Source organism: Rhyacophila brunnea, unplaced genomic scaffold, assembly GCF_057557595.1.
Source record: "Rhyacophila brunnea isolate RB1 unplaced genomic scaffold, BYU_Rbru_1.0 scaffold_6, whole genome shotgun sequence".
In the NCBI taxonomy this organism is placed as follows: domain Eukaryota; kingdom Metazoa; phylum Arthropoda; class Insecta; order Trichoptera; family Rhyacophilidae; genus Rhyacophila; species Rhyacophila brunnea.
Window position 1 is genome coordinate 41,087,425 of NW_028233276.1, and position 26,110 is coordinate 41,113,534.

At 29.2% G+C, this 26,110-nt stretch overlaps 1 protein-coding gene across 1 annotated transcript; it reads right to left on the reverse strand.

Moving 5' to 3' along the window:
- Positions 1 to 3,928: 3,928 nt before the first annotated feature.
- Positions 3,929 to 25,636, reverse strand: LOC147065683 (uncharacterized). The gene is made up of 4 exons (XM_085956647.1): positions 25,378 to 25,636; positions 10,426 to 10,630; positions 6,720 to 6,991; positions 3,929 to 5,023 (listed from the first exon to the last, which is right to left on the reverse strand). The coding sequence occupies exons 1-4, from the start codon at positions 25,402 to 25,404 to the stop codon at positions 4,259 to 4,261; spliced, it is 1,269 nt and encodes a 422-aa protein (XP_085812773.1). The 5' UTR covers positions 25,405 to 25,636; the 3' UTR covers positions 3,929 to 4,258.
- Positions 25,637 to 26,110: the final 474 nt, after the last annotated feature.

Sequence of the window (26,110 nt, forward strand, 5' to 3'; positions counted from 1 at the left end):
ATTAGCAAGATCAAAGCAAAGCGATCCTTATTAAATACATATATTATGGCAATGTCATAGATAGAATATTTCACTGTGTAGTCAAATGTATGTTTCACTTACTTACACATTGTATTATGTGAACAAATAGGATTTTTAAAAAACGTTTAATTCTACATATCGGTTCATTAGTCGGTAGTAGGGAATCCAATCCCGAGCCGAAATTCTGATCTCGGGATTTCGGGATTACAATTTGACAATCCCGGGATTGGCATTTTTTCCATTGTTAATATAAAAAAATTATAATTACAAATAACATTGATAAAATCGGTCAAAAATAAATCTAGTATAATTTATACAATTTAAGACATTTATTGTTAATATTGTATACGTTCAATCTTGGAAATACACAAGTTTAACGGAGTAAATAATATTGTAATTTAAATAATAATGTGAATTCAATAGGAGATTGCTGTTTCTAATAGTAAAGACTTAATGAATGGATTAGCGATATTAAAGCAAATAATCATGGCGTACTTATGGCCTTTCCGCTTCATAAATCTAATTAGTCAGACAAATATGAAACTGCCGTAAAACGTATGATATCATGGTGGAATTACTTTGTTAAAAGTGCGAAGCATTGTTTTTTTCCAATCTTTCCATTTTTAATAAGTTACGTGAAAAAATAAAATGAATCGGCAACCTACACGTCATGGATATAAATCAAACTTCATTCAAACTCAGTTTATTTAAAATGTAGTTATTTTTTATTAAAAGTATTTTTTCTGTTATATTTTCGCTTTTATTTTATTTTCCATAAAAATTGATAAAAAAATCAATCCCGAAATCTTGGGATTATGTTTATCAATCCCGGGATTCATAGTTATCGAAAATAGCTCGGGATCCCGGGATCGGAATCTTTAGTCGGTAGTTATTAAAGTTCTCATACCACTATCAAGACTAGATATATGCCGATTATAATATAATATGTCATATTATGATATAATATGTCATAGTCCTTTACTCTTTACTTTCGGCTGTATGGATATTATCCGTGGCTCTATCCGACTGACTTTCTCTGAGGTATGCTTACATGCTGTAACTTAGAAGGGATCTTTATTTAGCTACATATTTTTTCAGACCTATACGCGGCGTTAATGTGAACTCTGCAATTCTTGGTGGTGTTGGCGCTTGTGTGTCTCTGATAATTACCTTAGAGATCGAGGGCATCTGTTGTTTGTTCTCCCAAGGTGCAGAACTAACCTGCCATTAGTGATGCCAATTGGGAGGGCAGTAACCATGTTTAATGAAATCGCTTCGGATATTGATATATTCCACTTGCGTGAGGTGAATTTATGTGTACGTTGTTTTATAAGTTTTTAAGACAGGGTCTATCAATAGTTCACTCTGTGTGCTTCCATCTACTTTTAATTTTGTTGCTTTATTTTATTTCTTTTCTTATTTTGTTTCTTATTTTATTACTTTTAATATTATTAAGTCACATTTCTCTGTATTTTTATTTTAAAAATTGTTAATATTTAATTTATGCCATGTCGTGAATGCTTTGAATTTGTAATTTGTTATGTTCATTATTTGTAAAATAAATTTGATTTGATTTGATGATATATGTCATTATTATGACAACTGAAATATCTATAGAATAATAAACCAATATATAGAATCTAATAAACTATTTCTTTTATTCAACGAATTAGACACAAGATTTCAGAAATTACCATTCTGTTTATACTAAATATAGGTACATAATCTGAAAACATCGCATGCATATACACACTAGAAAAAAACATTTTGTAGAAAAAATACGACACCTGATGGGACTTGAACCTGTATCTGCTGGATTCGCGCCAGTATGTTTTTCCAATTAAACTACGAAATATGAAATGCATATCGAATTGCGTTATAATATTGGCTATTGGTTTCAATATATAAAATTAAGGTAGGTACGAGTATTAATTAATTCCTTACTCCGCGAGGCGTCGCGGAATACTCCATTATTTAGTTTTTATAACGTACTTGCTAATAATTTTAATAAACTATTTCTTTTATTCAATGAATAAGCCACAAAATGTCGGAATGTACCATTCTATTAACTGAATATACATAATTTGAAAACATAAAATACACTAGAAAAAATAATTTTGCATATAAATTAATATTTTTTGACTATTATTTACTATGGCTTGGATCACGCAGAATTTAGTTGAATTTAATAAAAATAACAAACACTATCTAAACATTGTAGTCTTAGTTAAATGAAAACAAATAAGTATAACTGATTAAGTTTAGTGTGCACTATTTATGGCGAATCTTAACAGCATACGCCCTTCGCCACCTTTATATATTAGGTTATATTACATAATATTTACATATATTATTTATTATACACCTTTTGACACAGTTATTTCGTTTGAATTTATAATTATTATTATGTACCTAATTATATATTAATTGCCCATGTAGTTTTCTATTTTAATTAGCTAATTAAATATTTTATAATAAATAAATTTTCCCATATAAAATCAAATATCAGTAGTAATGTCATAGTTATTAGAGAAAATCCAGAATATATTTTCTAAATAAAGAATAAAACACACATAAAAATAGGTATAATATAAAATTTATTTAATTTAATTTTCATATAAAACAACACCACATTCAGTTTGTAGCAGTGAGCTAAGTAGGTTCTTTCATAAAAATACTACAAAATAATATATATAATACAATACTTATATATATATATATATATAATACTTATAACGTTATGAAATAAGCCCACCTATTTTCAAAAAAATTGAAGCTTTAAACATTCTATCAAATGAAAATGAGAATATAAAATACTTGAATACTTGAATTCGTAGACTCTTTGTTAATAAATAGTTTTTTTAATACATTCACTTTAGGCGTAATATTTATAACCAAAACAAATAAAACAATATTTTAATATGACATCAATTAGTTAACAGACAACAAAAAAATAATGATTGTACAAAAACTCCTTAACTAAAATATAATATTTAATCATATGGCAACATTCAATAAAATATATTATATTATCTACCTACACAAAATAATCATTTCAGAATACTGTCAGTATTAAAATACATAAAAAAATATCCGTATGCCGTATGGTAACACCGAATTAATATACAAATAAAAATAATTAATTAAGAAACAAAATTTGAACTATGACAGATAATATAATAAAACAATTTTCTGACTAGCTAACATTTATAATTCACATGACGTACACTTGAATATTTTAATATTTTTAATGATCTTACATTTACACAACATATTATGCTAAACTATTCTATATTATATAATAATTAAATTTATCACAAAGTAATTATACCTAGTAATAAATATCGACCAAGCACAAAAATTATTATATTTATGTCGTCATATTTATTAAAAATACATATTTGGTTTTAAATTAATAATTGTATACTTGAATTGAAGATTCTATTAAAGTCATGTAAAATTAAATAAATTATATCTAAAATATGACGATAATACTAATAATAACTAAAGTATCGACTTATTTTGTATATTTAATAGCATTTAAGCGTTGTAATAATATTGTTTTAATTAATAAAATATAAAAAAAACAGTATAATATTATATTATTAGAGATTTTTTAAACATCTTTCACAGTATAACAAAATAATTAAAATTAAGTAAGCTTCACAGTTTAAAATATTTGGTTTTAGTAAAGTTACCTACTCAACATGGCAGAATATATTTATAAATACATAATAACCATACTTTGTTTATGAATGTACTATAACGTATGTATATATTATTTTGTACTGTTGTATTTTGTTAACAATTTTACAATCTATACCTATGTGAATAATTTATTTTGAATTTTTTTTATTTGAAAATCTGTTATTTAAAAAAATATTATATACTAGGTAGATACCTATTTTTATATGGCAAGGCACTATCTTTGCGTCAGATGTTTAAGAATCATTGATTTTAATTAAAACTAAATAATCATTAAAAAATCATTCTTCCGTCAGTTTCTATAATCATTATCACAGAGTATAAAAACTGTAACACTCGTAAATAAAATTGATAAGAAACTAGTGAAGTAATAATCATAATTATAATAAAATTATACATAAATATCATTTTTATAAAAATCATTTCAATCCATAAAATAAAATGTAAATGGAATAATAATATCACCATTAAATCATCACAGAGCTAAAGACTCATAATTTTTTTTTCTTAATTTGTAAAAATAATATTTTTTTTATTCCAAGCTAATCCAACCCAATTGAATATAATCTTCAACGACATCTAGCAAACACTGTCTGTATCTATTAGTTTTTGCATCTCCGTTAAAGGGTTGAGTCTTTGGTAAATTCACAGAGCTAGAATCGCAAGTAACTATAGGTAACGTGACAATAGCATTCAAGAGGCCGTACATTCGGTATGACCAAAGCTCAGCATTTAATCTATCATACGTAAACTTACGGATATAGTCTTCGTTTCCACCTCCAAGATAATCCTTCAAAAAGCTTATAAGGTACTTATAATACGACACGAAAATAAAATTAAAATTCAATTTTCGCACTTTCGATTGGACGCTAGTAAATATGACGTGTTGGATGTCCATAACGATAGAGCCAAACCGGCTTCCTTGGAAGTCCACAAACTTGGCATCGATTGGCTTATTGGTTCTATCGTATGTGAAAAGTATATTGTTTATCCACAAGTCTCCGTGAATGAGCACAGCTAAATCGCTCTTTGGTGCCTCCATAAGGAGGGGCACGTATTTATTATGATCATTTGCTATTTTCTGTAAACATTCTAAAACATTTTCATACTTTCCTTGATCTTCTTGTAGTTTTATTACAGCAATGGCATCGGTAATACCTTTTACTACAAATAATTTAGATAGTTCGTAGCTTTCTGGTCTATTGTACGGGTGGCAAAGGCTTGTTTTCATTGCTTTAAATCCTTCTGGATCGATTTTCTGCATAGCTAATGATGCGGCATGAAAAGCCGCTAATTTCTGTAAAATAAAATAAAAATAAGTACTATTTTATGGCGAATACTCCCACATACCAGAGGCGCCTAGCAGAAAAATACGAAACTTGCATTTTTTTAAATAAAAATCGATGTTTTTTTAAATAAATATAAAACATATTAAAACTATGAATTAGTCAAAAATCTCTACGATTGAACATAGAAAACTTAATGAACTATACTCCCACATACCAGAGGCGCCTAGCAGAAAAATACGAAACTTGCATTTTTTTAAATAAAAATCGATGTTTTTTTAAATAAATATAAAACATATTAAAACTATGAATTAGTCAAAAATCTCTACGATTGAACATAGAAAACTTAATGAACTAAATTTTAATAATAAATATGACCATAAAATATTATGTAATAATAAGATGGGATCCTATAACAAATTCACATTTTATAACATTTTTTTACAATTATTGTTTAATGTTTTCAGATACACAGTTGTAAATTATTGTAAATTATTAAAAAAATGTCTCAAATTGCAAGCTTCGTATTTTTCCGCTAGGTGCCTCTGGTAGGTAAAGACATAAAAGAAAAATAAACTTTACTGACACTATGAAATTATCAAAGATCGTTAGAGGAAAATTAATTAACTGAATTTTATTAATAAACATGACCACATAATAATAAACAAAAGTTTTTTGTTTAGTATAAAATCTGTCTAGCTTTTTTGGTTGTAAGTGAAAAACTTTCTTTGATTTGTTTTTAGTTATCTACAATTTCCGTGGATTTTTTATCTCTTCCGTAGATAAAAAATCATGTTCTAATAGTCGTCTTTCGAATTTTGTAATCAAAAATTTATTTTCCCGCACATATTTGGATAAAATCTTCAAATCCCAATAACAACGCGGTAAAACTAGGGCGTAGATAATATTGTTATTATGTTTAAATCCATACACATTTCAAAATTGTACTGTTACATAATATGTAACATAATATACACAATATTATTGTGTATAATATAACAAAAAATATAAATACTTATATTTTCTTGTATTAGGTCGTAATATAATAAATAGCCTCTTTACAATGGCCCAAGACAGGCAAATTAATTTTGACACCCATTGTTGCATGTTGAAATACTGAGACAGTATCGAAAATGGGCAAACATTTGTCAACCAACGCGTATGTCGTACTTTTCAGAATGGCGGGCATCACATATGACCACTAACTTTTGTCTAATTTGGGCCATAGCGGCTAATAAAAATATTAATATAATGCTGGCTTTGATAATGGCCCAAATCAGACAAATGTTGGTGGACAAACGTTCTGCTAACATTTTTGAAAAGCGACATACCAGTTGTCTGACCCATGACTGGAAAATGTTTGCTGTCTGTTGACATGGTATCTGTTTTTCAACATGTATAAAAAGGCGCCAAAATTTGCCACAACTGGACCATTTTGAAGGCGCGCATTAGAAACGAAATATAAAATATTTACACCGAATGGGACTTTCCATACTTATTGCATTCTAGATGCTGTGATTTTCTTCATCGAATTTTATTTAAATTATTATTTTATCTACTATAATGTCTGGTATGAAAAATAATATTTTATTAAATCTCCTGCTCATATTTAGTACCTATCTAATTGACTTTTTATAGTTAAGTACTTGCTGCTTTGAGTTTGAAAACCAATCGTTAATATCATAGATTATAATAATATATATTTACCTTCATCACTATGATAGTTTGATCCAGGTCTAGACCTTGCAGCCTATCTCCCATAACGTAAAGTGCTTCTTTTAGGTCCTCAAGAACTATGATCTTGTGGTCGCTGTAGTAGTACTTAGGATGAGGCATGTCATTGTCGCAGTGCTGTCGTAGTCGAGGAAGGATTTCTTTGTACATTTGCTCCTCGTTGGCCCATACTTCTTCTGTCAAGAACAGCTTTGTTTTCTCGCCGTCTTCCAGTTGACGTTTTAGGATGAAGTACTTTCTAAAATCTGAAAATTAAAAATATATTTATTTTATAGGTTTTAATAACAGTACAATGAATTTATTTCTTGGCATTTTGCAGGATTTAACCTCCTCTGCTAGTACCCTTTAATAATTTCTATCAATCATTTAATTTCAATATTTTCTAGTTTTAAAGTGTTTACATCTTAATCCAGTTCTCGTCTATACAATGGACATATTTCGTGGTCTGACTCTCGATCACGGTCAGGATCTTTGGTATCATGTTGTCCAAAATTCATTTACTATCTCATATAATAGGTATATCGTAGTTATTATGGGTTACAGACTCTTCCAACGTTTGTTGTTCAATTAGTTTATCTATCTCATGATTATTTGTTTGTTCCATAATGCCCATTTTCTAGTAGAGCTCCAAGTATATTTCTTTCAAAGATTACCAATTTATCTTTATCATTCGGGGCAGTGTAAGATTCATGATTCATTAATCATTACCATAAGTCAGTACCAAAGATCAATATCATTTTAAAATCATGTACCTACATTCAGTTGTAACATAATATCCATCACATCATCAAGATAAAGTATTAATTAACAGTTCCAATTTTTGTTTCCTTTAACTAGCTAACATGCAAGTTGTTTTCAAATTAATCATGAGAAAGTCCGCGTATCCTCAACGTTTCACTTGATTCGTATTGCATCACTTACGGTCCGCCGCGGGAGTGACATAAAGATTAGGTATGAATCTACTCGATTTAAACTGAGACATAGTTTCTCCTTACTATCGGGAATAGGTTTTTGCATAGTACACAAATAATTTGACGATGAGTAGGTACATTAGGTGCCCAAAAAAAAAGACCAAAATCTATAGTTTTCACGACGGAATTCCTTTATAATGATACAAAGACAAGTTTTATGTTAAATTGAAATACCTCAGTATCCTCAGCCTAATAATAATAAAATTGTGGGATGTTATTTTTTGTTACTGTTATTTTTCATACTGACAGTTAGTAGTGACCACTGACGCCAAGTGATTATGGACCAATATTTTTGTAAATGAAGTTTACTTCATCAATATTTTTTACCCCACTAGTCACTTAAGGGGGTGATTTATTTACTATAATAATGGTCACGAATAATAGTAGGTAAATATCTAAATATTATCTTTTCAGAAGAAATAATATTTTAACAGTTTTAAATTTTTTCACCTGAACCCTGAAGGCAAGGGAACGGAAGGCAATTGATGCCTTTGAGATGTAGTGTTGGCGAAAAATGCTTCGTATTTCTTGGATGAACCACAGGACGAACCAGTCAATCATCGAGAGACTGAAGATAAAGGAACGGCCCTCGACAATATGTCTGAGAAGAATTCTGCAGTTTTTTGGACATATTATCAGGCGCGGACCGGACAACCTGGAGAGACTGATAGTTTTGGGTGGCCTCCAGGGAAGGCAAAGCAGAAGAAGAGCGTCTGCGCGCTGGAGCGACCAAGTGAAAGAGCTGACTGGGGGCACCATCCATTCTGCCCTGAGAGAAGCGGAAGATCGAGAAGGATGGAAAGTTTTGGTCGCTCAAAGGATGGCGAAATTCAAATATGGTCACGATCCTCAGCCCTGAGTGCACGACCAAGAAGAAGAAGAATTTTTTTCAAACTTCATCAATACCCATCAACTGCCAATAATATCAATTACCATACATTTTCAAAATTACATCGGTACCTACGTACGGATTTGGCGTCAAAAATCGTAATAATGACATATACATAATATAATTGAATACGTGTATTAATTAAGGCGCTAAGTACCAAAATAATAAAAACTGATATGTTTATAGAAAAATGTTCTACATACCAACGCCAATAACTTCAACTATAGTCTAAGTGCTTCAAGCAAGTCAAAAAAATACAGCAAAATAATTAAACCTGTCGACGTTGTAAGTCCGTTGGCGTGTTTTATTTATAATGGTATAAATAGCACTGCAGTGGTCAAAGGCATTCAATATAAAATATCTGACGATGGTGTGTTGACACTTGCGAGTTCTTAATACCTAAAATTATAGAAGCTGCCGTGATTGCTTCACACCGTAAAACTACATTTCTCAAAAGGTCTGCTTCATGAAATTTTACTGCAATGACTCGGTTTTTTGTAACTACAGGCAATACTACTTTTTGGTACTTAGAACCTTATTTAATACAAGTATTTAATTACTTTGTTTCAATCTTGATAAGCACCATTCGTAGTATTTTAATTGGTATATTACTGATTAAATATTAGAAAAATGTTTCAGTAGTATGACTTTTGTGAGATAGTCAAAAAAGTTTCTAAGTGCTGAGTCACTCGATAAAGATACTAAGCAGAATAGAGGAGTCTACTAATTGAAGGCACCCAGGTATGTATAATGACAAAATAAGAATGGCTACATGAATAATTGTCTAAATACATTGGAGATAATATCAATGAAGTTAGAGCACTAATAATTTCCATTACATCTAACTCGTGTAACTTTAAAATTGACCTCGCAAAGTGTTCAACCAGTGTGTGCTTCCCGTAATCACATAATATGGGTGTGAAACATGGACCCTAAGTAAAAGAGAGACTTAGAGCAGCACAACGTGGTATAGAGAGGTGCATGCTGAGCATAACGTGAAAGGACAAAAAAAGGAATGAGTGGATAAGGGAACAGACAGGGGTTTGCGATGTAATGTAGTTTGCTAAAAACCTCAATTGAAAATGTGCTGGACACATAGCTCGAAGAAAGAACAATCGTTGGACAAATTTAGTCATCCAGCGGTATCCAAGAGGTACAAAACGTCTGCGAAGTAGACCTAGAGGTCGCTGGAGCGATGAAATGATAAAGTTCTGCGGACAGTGACGTCCCGTGGGGGTAGGCAGATTGAGTGTCGCTTGGGGGCGGCAGGTACTCGAAGGGCGGCAAAGCGAGGAGAATCATTTGGAATACATAGAAATAGCTACCTAAACTTAGTAATAACGAAAATTCATTTCCATTAAAAAAATCTACTCACTGGTTTTATCGGGTTTGCGATATCTCGTTTACTTCCGTTGCCCTTCGATGTCTTTGGTGACCAGAAACGACACGTTCAGATTTACGAGTAATTAGTCAGATATTTTGTTAGTAATGTATCCATACAATGCATCTCTTAGATATTGGACTCATTAAAGGATGATAAAAATACTGTATAAAAAAAATGAGGTGGCATTTTGGCGCTGGCTAGGGGCGGCATTTTATCTAGAGACGTCACTGTCTGCGGATATAGGGGCAACGCAACGCACAGGACCGAGAGAAGTGGAATCAGCTTAGAAAGGCCTTCATCCAGCAATGGATAGATTCATAATGATGATGATGATGATATCTAAGTCGAGTGCGATTAGAAATGTTACTATTATTGTATTATTATTGTTAGCATGGAAAAATACGATTGTTACTGTATTTGAAGATAGTTGCTTACAATTTCCATTTGATCCAATTGCATCCACATGAGCTCTCTGAATGAGAGACATGTAATTGTCTCCTGCATTTGTTGCTTTCGAGAACTGCACATTGTCTATTTTAAGAAGTGAATCGTCTTCGGACTTCCTCAGTATATCAGCGAAGAGATTAATTTCTAGTTCATTTATGGAGTTGTTTTCTTCTTTTGAAATCGCCTCATTTTTCTGGAAGTAAAGAAAAAATAGATTAATAAATGATACTACATTATTTATATGTCTCTGTATAACGTAATGTATTTTTTACGACGTTTTTATTAGATCGTATTCTTGTTTGTCCGGTGGTTGTTTGTCCAGTATAAATCAGGCAATCGATTGTTAACTAACTTCCCGATTAGCGAGACATTTGAAACTTTTAGAATATATCAGAACACGATGCCAATGCATTATTTTAATACTTTTAGCCATCTTTAAGCAGAATTGAATTCATTTTCAGTTAATTCTGTTTTGTATGGAAAGTTTTTTCAGAAAAATCCGTAAAAAGTAAAAGACTATTATTGGTTGCTAAGGGGGTGGTCATAGCAAATTATTAATATATACATGCGTTACTATGGAAATAAAAAAATGAAATGTCTAAATGACATTTCAGTATTCTATATTTGTTTGTTTTTTTTTTTACTTCATATTATCAAGTACAAGGTTGAGCATATTGAGCATAAAAATTCAACAGAAAATTCAAAAACGTTCTTTTTATCTTGTAATTATGTCGTGTTAATGTAAGTATCTAGATTTAAAACAATAAATAAAATAATCTGTAGGTAGTATACAATAAATTATTTATTTTAAAACCCTGTTTATCTTATTGAAATGTACAAAAAAAATGACCCGAATATGATATTGATATAAAACACAAGATATCGTTATAATTTCCAATCAAAACGATTCATGCAGGCTGAGGGCTAAAATGCCAAGTGCCAAATTGATATTTTTCATTCGAAAAGTTTTAAAAATTTAATTGGTTCCAATAAATGGATAAAAACAAACTACAATGGTAAATTTTATATAATTTGACATTATACAGTAGTATTATTTCGTTTGTACTAAAATTTGAGAAAAGATTTAAAGAGTTTTATTTAATTTAATTTTATAATTTGACCATAAATCACAGTTATGTACCTTTTATGTTTAATAAATATTTCACATGTCATTAGTTTGTTAGAAAGTCGATTACCCCTCGCAACGTATCAATATTTCATAAATCGATTTCAAATCTCGTGCACATCTTATAAGCCGTGATTTACGAAATGCCAATAATCGTAAATTAACATACTTTTTTATTATTTTGCCCACATTAAAAGATTATCCTATTGGTTTAATGTAAAAAAAAACAACATTACAAAATGGTAGTTTGGGAAATAATCTAATACATGAAATATTTACACATATTATATAAAATAGAAAATAATTACCTAACTGATCTTTTCAAAATAAACCAAAATTTTTCTCTAATGTTAAAGACTTTATTAGATGTTTACAGAAGATTAATGATTACTCACTATAAAAAAAACCATAACATATAGTTAATATCATCATAATATTATACTACATTATATGAATCGTATATATATATAATAAAAATATATACAATACTATTAGATTTATGCACACAATGAAAAATATCATGTGAATTTGTCAGATCCGAAATCCAAATCCGAGATCGATGATTTCACAAGCCAACGGGTTACCACACGTTCATCTCCTACATCTGTATTTAATATGTAGTAGGTCTCACATTCATAAGCCGGTGCATTATGGTGATTGACATTTTAACTGATCTAAAATAGGTCCCTGTTAATTTTATAAATTTATAATTAACTGCCATTCTCACAGCTTGAAAGTACGTTTTTTTGACTAATCTCTTCATGTTTTGTTAAAAATAAAATATTGTAATCATCATTCCTTTTTATTATTCGTAACAAAGGAAAATATTAATCATACATAATTTGAAAACATTTATTGCATGGTATATGAAATATCTCCTAAAGAAATCTTTTTAGAAAAAAAATACGACTCCCGACGTAACCGCTGGATTCGCGCCAGTATACTTTTCCAATTAAGCTACGGACATCCTACTTAATTACTACAATTTAAACTAGTAGTTCTTACATGAAATGCTTATCAAATTGCGTTATAATGGTGGCTATCGGTTTTTGTATATAACGTATATCAAGGGAGGAGGTATCAATTAATTCCTTAATTACTAACCGACGCTACGTATCACTCCTTTTTTTAATTCTTATAACGTACTTAGATTTGCTACTAATTTAATAAACTATTTATTTTATGCAAATAATAATATTTTATTGAATAAAATAAATAGTTTATAGAAACAATTAATTTAAAACTCCAGTCTGTTCAATGTTCAGTTTGTATAATAGTAAAATTCGTAAAAAAAATAAACGTGAATTGACGGGATGTGTAAAGAAAATGTTATGATTTACCGCTCATATCCTCTCATAGAAATATCCTAACACTATCGTCCCTAGTATCTTTTCTATTGTACAGAAGTTATTATTTGTTATTTTAATATTGACAAAATGGCATACTTGGCTGTCAAATAATATATTAGTACAAAACTGAAACTTTTCATTATAAGCGTTTAAAATTTCAATGTCTCCTCGTAAACCAATAAAAGAATTTTCAATCGTCAAAGCCCATAATATTATATAAGAAAATAAAAGAACAAATATTTAAAATTTAAATCCAAATAATAATGCAAACTCTATCTGCTACATAAATTCAAATTTGGAATTGTTCAGAAAAGGTAATTTGAACAAACCAACTTTTTTTATATAGGTACCTCTATCGGTTGGGACCAAATACGAAAAGTAGACGAAACTTTGACATACATAAATATATATATATATATTATATGTACGTGTGCACATAGCTCTATTCACTTACTTACATATACGTCATATAAATAAATAAACGTGTAATTTTTTAAGAGTAGCTTGGGCTACCATTTTTTTTATTAAACATACTATAAGCAACTATATAATATTATCACTACCTATACATTTTGAACTTGACTGGACTTCGTGGGAACTTGAATTTTGCTGACCTACTACATTGTTTTCACTATCGTTCGAACACCGCTATAGAGTGCAATGCACTTATCGCTAATAGTGACGACAAAATATGCATCAGTTAATGTTAAAAGAGTGATTTCTTTTATACATATAATATAATATGCAGTTTATTGCATAAGCGATGTAAAATATTCCAATCAAAAAGTTTTCCGAAATTCTTCACACTAAATATAGATTGATTAATTCAATACTATTTTATTAATGATACAGACATCGCTTGTTGTAAATTAGAGTATACAATTATTTTTTCAGGGTCATCAAAATCGTAATCAGTAATTAATATTGATATATAAATAAATTATTTGCATACCGTTTAAATCCATGGTTTTCTATTATATATGAACATTTAGTTCAATGAACTGAATCGGTACGACGAATAATTCATTAATAAGGCCATTGCACCATGTAACCGATCGAATTTTATAGCCACATGCACATTATTTCAATTTTAAACGGCTTAAATTCGCTATAATTATATTAAAAACATATATTGACCAAGTAGATGCATATAAACATACTAAATAAACGTGAAGTTCGATAGTTTTGGCGTGAATCAAGAAATAGTAGGAAAGCGGAAAGCGAGAGAAAGCAATGCAATTGGCATTATGTAATTAGTAAACTCAATAATATCACCTGTAATAATAATAGTAAATTATACGTAAAACATTTCACCGTAGCACAGTTCGCCGTGAGATTTTTTTATAGAAAGAGATAACCGTATAATTTTATTAGATTCAATATGAACATTAATTCAATTTTCATAGCTGATTTCGGCAACATAAATGAATTCAAGAATGAAAAATTAACCTAACCTAATAAGTAATCCAGTATATCAGCTATTTTCAAAATTTGTTTGCTGCTGGCTTCCTGTAAAGTGTAAATCTACAAGAACTGTGTTTTATTTATACATGAATTTTATTGTCAGTACTTTACTACCCAAAGAGGTTGGACGGTATTTATACGGCCATATATTTCCGATACAACATTTCACAGTGAACTGTGATTCAACAAACTGCATACGTACACGTTTCTGAACACGAAAAATAATTAAAATATAAATAGAAAGTAACTGCGCAATAGAAAAAATTCATGGCTAAATAGTTTCACTGTAAGTGAAAGTATCGTAATTTTAGGTAAGGAATAAAACGTCTGCTTATTACAATAATGTATATCTTCAATTATCCTTTATAGAGATTCAGTACATTGTATTTTTACTAGTAGTAATATTTTCTACGTAGAATTAAATCATTATATCAAAAATTAAATCATTAAATCAATCTTCGTAGAGTTCTATTAGTTAAACTTTGGCGGTTTATTTATTTCTAGATGTGCAGACAGTTATTATTTGTAAATAATTAAATTGTTTATAATATTATTAGTCATTGGCATTACGTATTTGTGTTTATGTGTACAAAGACTTACAAAGTTCAATAATCTGTTATTCATTTTAATCAACGTCGCAAATCTTGATAGACGGGTATATTAGTAATTTAAACATGAAATATTGTTATATTTAAACGCAACTTTACTGAAGTGTCAAGGCGCTGGTGACTTACACGGAAAAATAGATCTAAAACAAAAAAAAAACGGTAGCGGATTTAACCATTCGGGGCAATATTTTTCCAAACAACGTCAACCGATAAATGACCAGGCACCCTGTATTTCAAGGGACCTACACAACGTCTCAAAAATAAGCTAAACTAATTTAAAACAACATTATAAATAAAATAGAAATTCAACCACTCGATTTGCAAACCTGTTAAATGCAATTTTTACCGAAAATGAGATTTTAATGGCATTTTGTTATAAAGTGTGTTTTCTATGCTCACACAAAATTTCAAACTGCTAAGAGCGGCATGCACAATCTAAAATTTCGATCCTAAGGATAAGTCACCGAAAAGCATGACTTAACTATAGACAATCCTGAGTATAGAGTTATGGAATCCTTAACCATAGACTACTTTTGTTATGAACACGCCCCCTTCTGTATTACCGTTTACCACTGACAGCTGCTGTCAAAATAAATTCGCATGTCTATAAAACAGTCCATACACTCAAATTCATTGTACAATGTATCCCAATATGGATATTGATAGTGTTAATTCGTTTGGCATGTACTTGCAGAATATTATTTTACTTTTATACGCCAATATGATAGAATGACACTTGACGCTAGTGTTACCATGTTAAAAAAATATCTTGTGGTGCCTGTGGAATCACGTAATCACGGAAACATAAGAGTATTATAATTAAATATTAATATGTATTTATAGTTATTGCATTTATAAAATGCAGTTGTCATATTTTTGTCATCGTTTAACAATTATAAAATAATTTACCTAAACTATAGGAAAGAGAATTTTTAAATATCGTATTATTTTCAATAGAAATGATCTTAACTAAGGACAATGTTTCTGCATAGTGTTTTCTGCTAAGGAAATTTTAGTTATGACAAATGTTTCTGCATTCCGCTCTTAGCCTATAAATAAATGCGTTATCGTTCTTCACACGAAACAGACAACTGCAGTTGCCAATTTTCCAATATCGTAAATGGAACAACGTTCCGTTCTTCATATATAAAATGGAAGCTAAAATAGTGTTTTAATTCATAGTGCAGCTTATTTGTAAAACAAAATTTTTTCCATGTGTATTTTTGGAATTGATAAATTCCGCTCGATAGTTAAATTATTAATTTTTTCTCCTTCCTGAATAATTTTCCCAAATGGAGTTAGCCGGTTTGCAGATTAAGCAGTCGAATTGTATAAATTAGAATTTAACTACAGTTAGTAGGAAAGCTTTAATATTATTATAAAACGGTCAATAATATACTAGTAAAGTAAAATATTTGAATATACTTGTATTTGTTATCTGCCGCATCAATACTGATTGATATTACCAGTATGAAAATTTAGATATTATTTTAGTCTAGTGACTAATCTTGACTTGAAGAAAATATTATTAGATGACTTATCTACTTTACAAAATCGACCTACCTACATGCATCGGTCGTTTGTTGACCTCTGTGCATTTTGTTGTAACTCTAAAATCTACATAATATTAATTTGGCCGAGAAAGCATTTCGGATACGTTGACCTAGTCCTAGTCCAATGTTAATATCGATACAAGTCAAGCTTGATGAATTGCATTTGAAAGTCAATGACTCTAACACGTGTGATTGATGCATCAACAATGTGTATATGAGTAGTTAATCAAATTTCCAATTCTGTTTTTGGTTAATTTTTAACGATGCTGTTAAGTTAAACTTTTTTAGTTTAGTGACACATTTAATGGTTAAAAGAATTGAAGGGTGGATTACAAAAACAACATATTATGTCAGTTTTGAGATTTGAGATTTATATGTAATTTTGTTTTTTAAAATGTCTATATGCTCTTATTTACCGTTCTTTCAAAAACAGTACATCACACGAGATAAAAGGTGGTAAATTCTTTTAATCCAGCAAAAAAATCATTTGATGACAAAAAACTTTCTACAAATACGTCAAATGACATCTGTCTATTACATATTTTTCTGATTGAGTTCTGACATAATATGTTATTTTTATAATCAACCCTTCAATTTTATAAATTTATTTTCAGATTGTAATGAATATTTTTAACAATCGCTAAATCACTTATATTAACGCCGAAGAAATAGTATAAATTGTTAAAATTTTTGTATAATTTTCGCAGTCTTTGCTAGTACAAGATTTGTTACATCTACAGATCTACTATGCATACAAATGTCGTGGTACTACGAACGTGTATCACATGAAGTCATTAGTTGCGTGTTAACTATAGCCAGTGTTTCCCAACTTTTTCGCACAGCATACTGCCTATTCAAATTATTAAATTTTCTTGGAACACTGAAGAATGCTTATGGACTGAATATGTTTTGCGCATTTCCCTCGAAAATAACAACGAAATCAAAAAGTCTGAACTACTTATAATTAAATGGTAACTTGTCAAATAGTTTATATTACCACTACTACTACTTCACCATGCTCGAGCTTTAACTCATTTAGTACTAACGTTGCGACTGGCGCGTTTGGAGTCGTTGGCCATTAGATGTAATTAACGTGTTATTTAAATGTGGTAATTAAAAGGTCAGCAGTGATTGTGCTTCCACAGAGTGAAGATTGTATTAACAGATTTATTTTTTAGAGAAATGGATGTTAGCCACTTACTCAACCTATTAAGTCCATACTCTGATTCCAAACAGACATTTAAAACAGTATAATATGTATTTTCCAGACCCTTGTACTCACGACATTATAAACTGATGCAGAAACCGTTTGGTCATCGTGTATACTGTGCATAACACTCGACGTTAGTTCTACAATACTTTAGTGGTAGTACAATACAAGTAGGTAACTTGATAATCATACAAATATTTCAAACAATTTTTTCAATTAAAGCTTACAGATTTTTTTACATACAACCCTAAACTTCGTATAATATAAAGATAGTTGGTATGCGAGAAAAAAGCGCTCGACTATCGACAAAACATAATTGGCTACATACATATTTTATAAGATGTAATATCACGAAAATTTAACTTCTTTTTGAAATGTTAACAAACGTATAAAAAGAATTCGCTGTATATGACTTTTTACTATAGTATCTACCTATTTACTAACTTCCATATGAGAAGAACAAAATTGGTGAAAATATACAAAAGTTACAAAGATTATTTTTTATTAGTTTTTATGTGACTTATAAGGGATATTAGATGATTTTTTTCGGCACCCTCCATCATCCATCACCATCCTCTCGTGATAAGCCATTTTGATAAGCTCTGGGCTGGAGTAAGCGTGAATAATCAACTGATAAATATGATATTATAGTCAAACAAATTTCTTCATAAAAATTATATTTCTTTCAAAATTTTCATAGTGAGTTATGACATTATTTGTATGAAAAAAATTAGTGGATTGAAGTTTCTATTTTTATAATTCCTTAAGAAGGTAACAAATTCTCATCACCATGTAGAAATAATATTTTCTATTGCTTACGTAAGTGTTGTCCATTAATGTATTCTAATTACCATGCCACTAACTACAAAAGAACAAAGTTTTATACGAAACAAACAAAAATTGCTAAATAAAAAAGTGTGCGAGAAATTTGATCAGTAATTGCAGTGTCTCTAAGCTCAAATTACTAATATATACATTTTTAATAATGTTCAAACACACTTTTCATTAATAGTTAAAAATTGGTAGTAATGACCTATGTTTTAATTAGAAATTGAAAGCATCAGCTGTATCATCTTTCAAGGTGCAAAACAAACTTGCCATTAGTGATGCCAATTGGGAGAGCAATAACTCTATTCAACCAAATCACTTTATATACCTATTGATATTATATTCCACCTACTTTAGGTTGAGTTTAAGTACAAGTTGTTTTATAATTTCTTAAGATAGGGTTTCTAAGTGGCTCATTTGGCGTACTCCCAAATACATACTTTATAAATTTTATATTTACTCTTTCTAATATTTTTATTCTGCTTCTATTTATTTTTTATTTTTTTATACTGTTGTAATAATATTTCTTACATTTTTCCATGTTGTGAACGTCTTGAATTTGTTATTTGTAAAATTATTTGTAAATAAATGAATAATATTGTAAATAAAGTATTTTGGTTAGCTATTACGTATGTACTAAGAAACTTTAGTTTATATTTATACTATAATTAACCTCTAAAATATTGTTCTTGAATTATTTGTAGCACATGAGAGAAAGCATGTGGAAATGTGTAAGGGAGTGAGCGAGATAGAGAAAAGGCTTATTAAGTATTCGCGAATAAACGCAAATTCTAAATTCGAAAAATCGAAGGAACCGTGTATTTTAAAACAAAAAAATGATAGTCTCATAATAGTTTGACAGATTCGTACAGTGGTATAATAGTGTGTCGCGTGATTAAAGTGTCAATAAATTAGCGATAGGGTCTAGTAACCTACCGTAACCTTAGGCAATATACACAACCAATCAAAAGTTAGAAAAGTTATGGATGCGGAAGAATCATCAGCTAAGCGTCGCCGCTTAACAAATAAGCGAGTTCAGATATGGCGAAGTCAGGAGACTAGAAAGATTTGGCCAGGTTGATGCAGCACATCACAGAAAAATAATAGAGTTAGAGAGAAAAAAGACAGTTAAGTTTTGATCAAATTGAGGTGCATGTCGCCTACTATCACGTGACGTACAGTTAGCTGCCGCTACGGAAAAAAACTGTGTAATGTCATTTTTCTTGGTGTTTAAAATGTTATCAGACTGATGCCTTCATCCCGTAGTACATTCTGAACCTTTAAACGAACATTATCAGTTGGGAAAATCTGATGAAATCATTTAAACAACAATGAGGTCACCTCATGTTGAACCGCACTGCATCGACACTTGCATGACGTTTTAAACGTTTTTATCATATTCCACATGTCTGCACATTTTCGAATCATGTCAAAATCACGTTTTTTGTTTTTAGTGGTTGGCACTATGTATTTTTTATAAGAATATTTTCTATTATCTATGGTCTGCAGGTTGAGTTCTGTTCAAAATATTATCTATGGATATAATATCGGAAGTAGGTAATTTTAACGTATGCACACGTAGAAATTGTTAAAATTAATTGAAATTAGCATGAATAATTAATAACAATTCAAAATATTAGCATTGGCACTCTCTCTAATTTAATTTAGAGAGGTGGTGATCGTTCAAAATATTCTGCAAAATGACGAAACCGTAGACTAAATTTGTCGCGTAGACAGCGTGACAGTGACATAACATGCATCTCAATTTGATCACAACTTTAGACAGAACATACACGTAAAAGTATGACTGACAGAGAGAAGACATATTTGATTTGATATTGATAATGTTGGTACTGCTAATATTTGCTACCACCTAATAATTACTTAAAATCATAATAACATGACAATAATAATAATGGAAAGTTACAAGCGTTAACGACATAATAATAATTATTATCTAATGTAATATTTATGTCATTTCAATTATTTCAAAATTAATAATGACATATTGATTATTTTTCAAATTGATAATAAAGTTTATAGGTTATTATTATGTAAGACATAGTAACTGATACAATAATAATTAACACATTGTTCAGCATTAGGTCGTTCATGCACTAATAGTTTTGAAAGATATTATGCATATTTCATATTATTAATAATTATATGAAAGTATTTATGATCGTTTGTCAAATAGTGAAAGTTTATCATTTATTATTTAAAATTTTATTAATATTGAAATAACTGTGTATCATTATATCATTTAAATACCGCTAGTATAAATGTATATAGTAGTAGATCGTTCGATTTAAGAAATAACAACAAAAGAGAATAAAAAGTCGCTAAAAGATTTTTATTCATTGAACCATGCCAAATAATGTGATAGGTAAAGTATTGTCAATTTAAAGACGAATAAATGTATATTAACATATTTTTTTTCTCATTGAATCATGGCGTTGTATTTTTTTTTTAAATTGCAATGAAATTTAAACTATGTAGTTAAATTATCTTTATTTGAAAATTATTTAATGAGTGGTGTAGAACCAAATTTTATTTCAATTTAGTCATTAACGAAAAAGCCATTAGTTTTTTTTTTGGTAAAACACATTGTCATTGGATGTACATAAGTACATGTGCTAAATTTTAAGAAATTCAACGAAAATATTTTTTTATAAAAATGTTATTTTGTTTTAAAAATTTATTTTTATTTATAAGATATAAAAAATATGAAAATATCTAAAAAATAATATATTTCAATTTAAAAATTTAATTGATTAGGTACCTACTGTTTACCTGTTAGAAAATTTGCGAGGTTGATATATTGCGACTGACTCAATTAATTAGTGGTCACTTTTATACATTTTGGCTCCATCTCTATTGGAAAAGGAATTTCTTCAATATATTTAACCTAATATTATTATAATCGTTATAAACGTAATTTGAAAAAAATATCTAAATATTACTTATTAAGTATTAAAAATACAAAAAACATCAAACGTATAAATATTCAATGTTGAGCATATTATATTAATTAGTAGACATCCACTTACTTACAAGACGTGGTACTATACGAAAACTAAGTGATGTGTAATAGCCAATTCCTATTTTTCAGTAGGCACAGATAAATCAATATATAGCCTGAAGATGGGAAAAGATGAAACCCACGTCTCTAAAACAACTTGTTGTTGACACCATTAATGCTGTGAAATAATATTTCACAGATATTATTTACTTTGAAAAACCTAACAGAAAACCATAAGTTCAGTGCTTATAGAGAGAGCTATATACATTGCGTCATAGCTAAGTTTGCATTCTGTGCAACACTGAAATACATAACTGAATGCTTCGTTACGAGAAACAATAAAATGCAGCTGTATTGCAACGGCGAAGGTTATACTATTTATTATATCATCACGGAAATGAGCCATAAAGATTATACTGCATAAAAACCTTATGGTTATCAATTTTATAACCATTAATAATTATTTACACTACAATTATTAACAATGACCATCAGTGTAGTGTGAATTTTATATTCTTATTAAAATGCAGTATAATATGATTTAACATGCTTAACTATGTATGATAAAGTGTGTGGTATTTAAAGAAAAATATTTTCATTATGTATCTAGGACCTACGTATATATATTTATACTAAGTTTTATGGTTTTTATTTCATTTAAGGGGGGACATGCTCGTCGAAGGTCAAAATTGAGTTTTTATTGTATTTTCAAACCATGATCCTGGACACTCATTAAGCGTTGTAGATAATCCATTTATATAATTTTGAAGCCTTATTATCTTTTATAGTTATTTTAAACATTTGATGACTGCACGAAGTATTTTTGTTACATAAAATAGTATTCTTTTAAACCTCTCGCTCTAATGTTTTAGAATATAGTCATATTTCGGTACATAACTGTGCAGTGGTGTTAAGATTTTTTACATTTATTAATTTTTAAACGCATTAATAAAACCATTAGCATAATTTATTACGAGATAATTTTTGTAAAATATTCACGATAAAAAATTATATTGATAATCTCTGTGATCCCAAATTTGACAAGAATTAGGTATTTTATTATTCAAAAAATCGGCAAGATTAACACATTTGAAGATAATTCTAAAGATATTTATTATAAGCTATATCTTTGACCATTCAAGTGTGATAAAAATCTTATGAATAATGATTGCTTTATAACAATTATTGACCTAAGAATAAGGTAGTGTTTTTTTGAAATACGCCATTTCTTTTGTCATTCCCTAGTGGTTAAGCTACAACATACGGCCGTAGCCATAAAATGACAAACTATAATTAAAGTAGGAAGTAAAATTATGTTAACGTGCGTGTTTGAACATGTACCTAACCGATTTTATTTAAATTTTTTTTTAAACGGTACATGTTCAAACACGCGCGTTAATATCATTTTACTCCCTACTTCAATTATAGTTTGTCAATTTATGGCTACGGCCGTATGTTGTAGCTTAACTACTGGGGAATGACAAAAGAAATGGCGTATTTCAAAAAAACACTACCTTATTCTTAGGTCAATACTTATTATAAAGCAATCATTATTCATAAAATGTTTATCACACTTGAATGGTCAAAAACATAGCTTATAATAAATATCTTTAGAATCATCTTCAAATGTGTTAATCTTGCCGATTTTTTGAATAATAAAATGCCTAATTCTTGTCAAATTTGGGATCACAGAGATTATCAATATAATTTTTTATCGTGAATATTTTACAAAAATTATCTCGTAATAAATTATGCTAATGATTTTATAAATGCGTTTAAAAATTAATAAATGTAAAAAATCTCAACACCACTGCACAGTTATGTACCGAAATATGACTATATTCTAAAACATTAGAGCGAGAGGTTTAAAAGAATACTATTTTATGTAACAAAAATACTTCATGCAGTCATTAAATGTTTAAAATAACTATAAAGGATAATTAGGCTTCAAAATTATATAAATAGATCATCTACAACGTTTAAGGAGTGTCCAGGATCATGGTTTGAAAATACAATAAAAACTCAATTTTGACCTTCGACGAGCATGTCCCCCCTTAATATTATTAGAAAATGTAGGTAGTAAATCAATAAGATCTTAATGAAGACACTCGTATTAAGAAAATAATACTATCGACTAAAGGTATTAAGTGTCGCACTGCCTCAAGGGTTCCGTCGTCGTGGCAAACCCTCCCTCACCCTGCAGCGGTGCTACAAAAGCGATCTACGCGCTGCAGGTCTGGAATGGCGAGAAGCGCAAGAGTTGGCAATGGATCGAGAGAAGTGGCGCGAACTTGCACTTGTCCCTATGCCCCAACACTGGATCGTGACAGAGTGAAAGAAGAAGAAGAAAGAGATTAAAGGGCAACTATATGTAATGATAATTTGACACCTGGATCGCTTAAACTGATTTAAATGAAATATTGAAAATCATTCACCAATTAGAAGGTGAATGTATGCAGAATCGTACTAAACTGCATTTTGAAGGGGGGAAAAATCTGGTAATAGAAATTAATTTATAATACCGCAAATTTTGTGCGAGATTATAATGGTATACATTTTTATGTAATTTAAGATTGACCAATTATCAAGACATTTAATAAAATCACAATATGTATAATAAACGTTGTCTAACATTAGAGATTATAATATTAATAATGTAGATTATAAAATTATGTGAGTAAGTAATATGCATCGAACGTATTGGAAATTATAACTATGTTTTTAATAATTAGACAATTTGTTTGATTTCCATTTGAGGATTCATAATAAATGCCATAATTAATAATATAATATGTATTCGAATTTTCTCCATTAATTATATTATAACAACGTGAAAGTTGTCTACCCAACTGATAAAATGCTTTTGAACCAAACATGATAAATATCCCGATAATTTAAGTGTAACATTTCAGTTAACTACCAAATTATTAAGAAAATGTAATAATACAATACGAAAGATAATACAGTATTGGAGTCGTAGCTATTTAGCCTAGAGCATCTGTCAAAATGTCAAATTACTGAATAATTATTTACTTTATAACTTGATTTTTCACTCATTATTGTTGTCTGATGAAGTTTTAAATTATGTCCCTTTATATATATATATATGATTTTGTAGTTAAATTCAATCACTTAGGTGTTTTTGTTTTGTTCAATATTGAAATGTCACCTACACTTACGATACAATTAATGCAATTTAAATTGAAAATTTCATACTAAAATTAATAATTTATAACTAATAAAATAATATCTAAAATTACTTGTGTAAAAAAATACTTAATTTTTAGAAAAGATTAAAAACAATAAAGCTACGTCGCAAACAATTTAATAATTGAAAGTGAAGACGCAAAATATGGCTGAATAAATTTGCGATACCAAAAAAAGACATTTTATAATACGAATTAAATAGGTGTTTTAAAATCAAAAATACTCATACCATTTTAATTATCAAACCAACAGTAAAAGGGCATTAAATGAAGGAAATAAATATGTTACAATAATAATCAAATAATTAATATTATTTTACGTTTTTTTAATGTGTATTACAATATTGAATTAATTAATAGATCTTACCTTGTAGCTAAATTTTGACATATTTTTTTCTACCGCACCATCAATATGCCCCATGATTATTGTAAATTAATTTTACTTTAAAATTTAAAATAAACTTAAAACTAACGTGTCTTTGACACTTAATTACCAGCGTCCAAACTCAAAGTGACACATTTTTTTACAGAAAAATTAGCATGGTCAAATTATTAATTAGCAATGAGTACTAACCTTTAGAACTCCATTGGCTTGAGCCATTTTTATGCACCGCCCCTTATCAAATAGTGCACTAAATTATGCCGGAAATTATATAACTGTCCCTCTTTCGAATTTTTTTATAATTATATCTTATAGTCACTTTTAATCCGGCGTGAGAATTATTTTTGTTAGTAAAAGTTTGATAAACGGGTTAGTAGGACGACGAGGCGTCTGTACTAACTATCTGGAGCGAGGATATGCACTTGACTCTGTGACGGGTAGCGCATGCTAGATGCACTGTGTCGCCTATTGCCATGTATAAGCTAGATATAGAAATTTGCAACCTTGATTTCATTACGTTGAATGCAGCTATTATTGAGTAGTATTGCAGCGGGTGCAGTCATAGTAATTTACGATGAACGATAATTCTATCATCATTAATCAAATAAACAATATTAACATTAGACAATAGAAATCAAGTACAACTAACCGACTTAGGGTACAATTAAATATATTCACTACAGTTGCGTTTACTAGGGTACAAATAATATGCACTTAAAAATATCAAATAGAATTACAACGATTTCATAAACAATTATTAAACAATTATTTTATTCAACTAATAATTCACAACAATTGGGAATCAGTTGTATACAGTAATAACTATTTTTATTATAATTAAATAGGACATACGTGGCTTAATTGGTAAAACACATTGGCTGGAATCTGGTGGATGTGAGTTACAGTCTCAATTTAATAATAAATT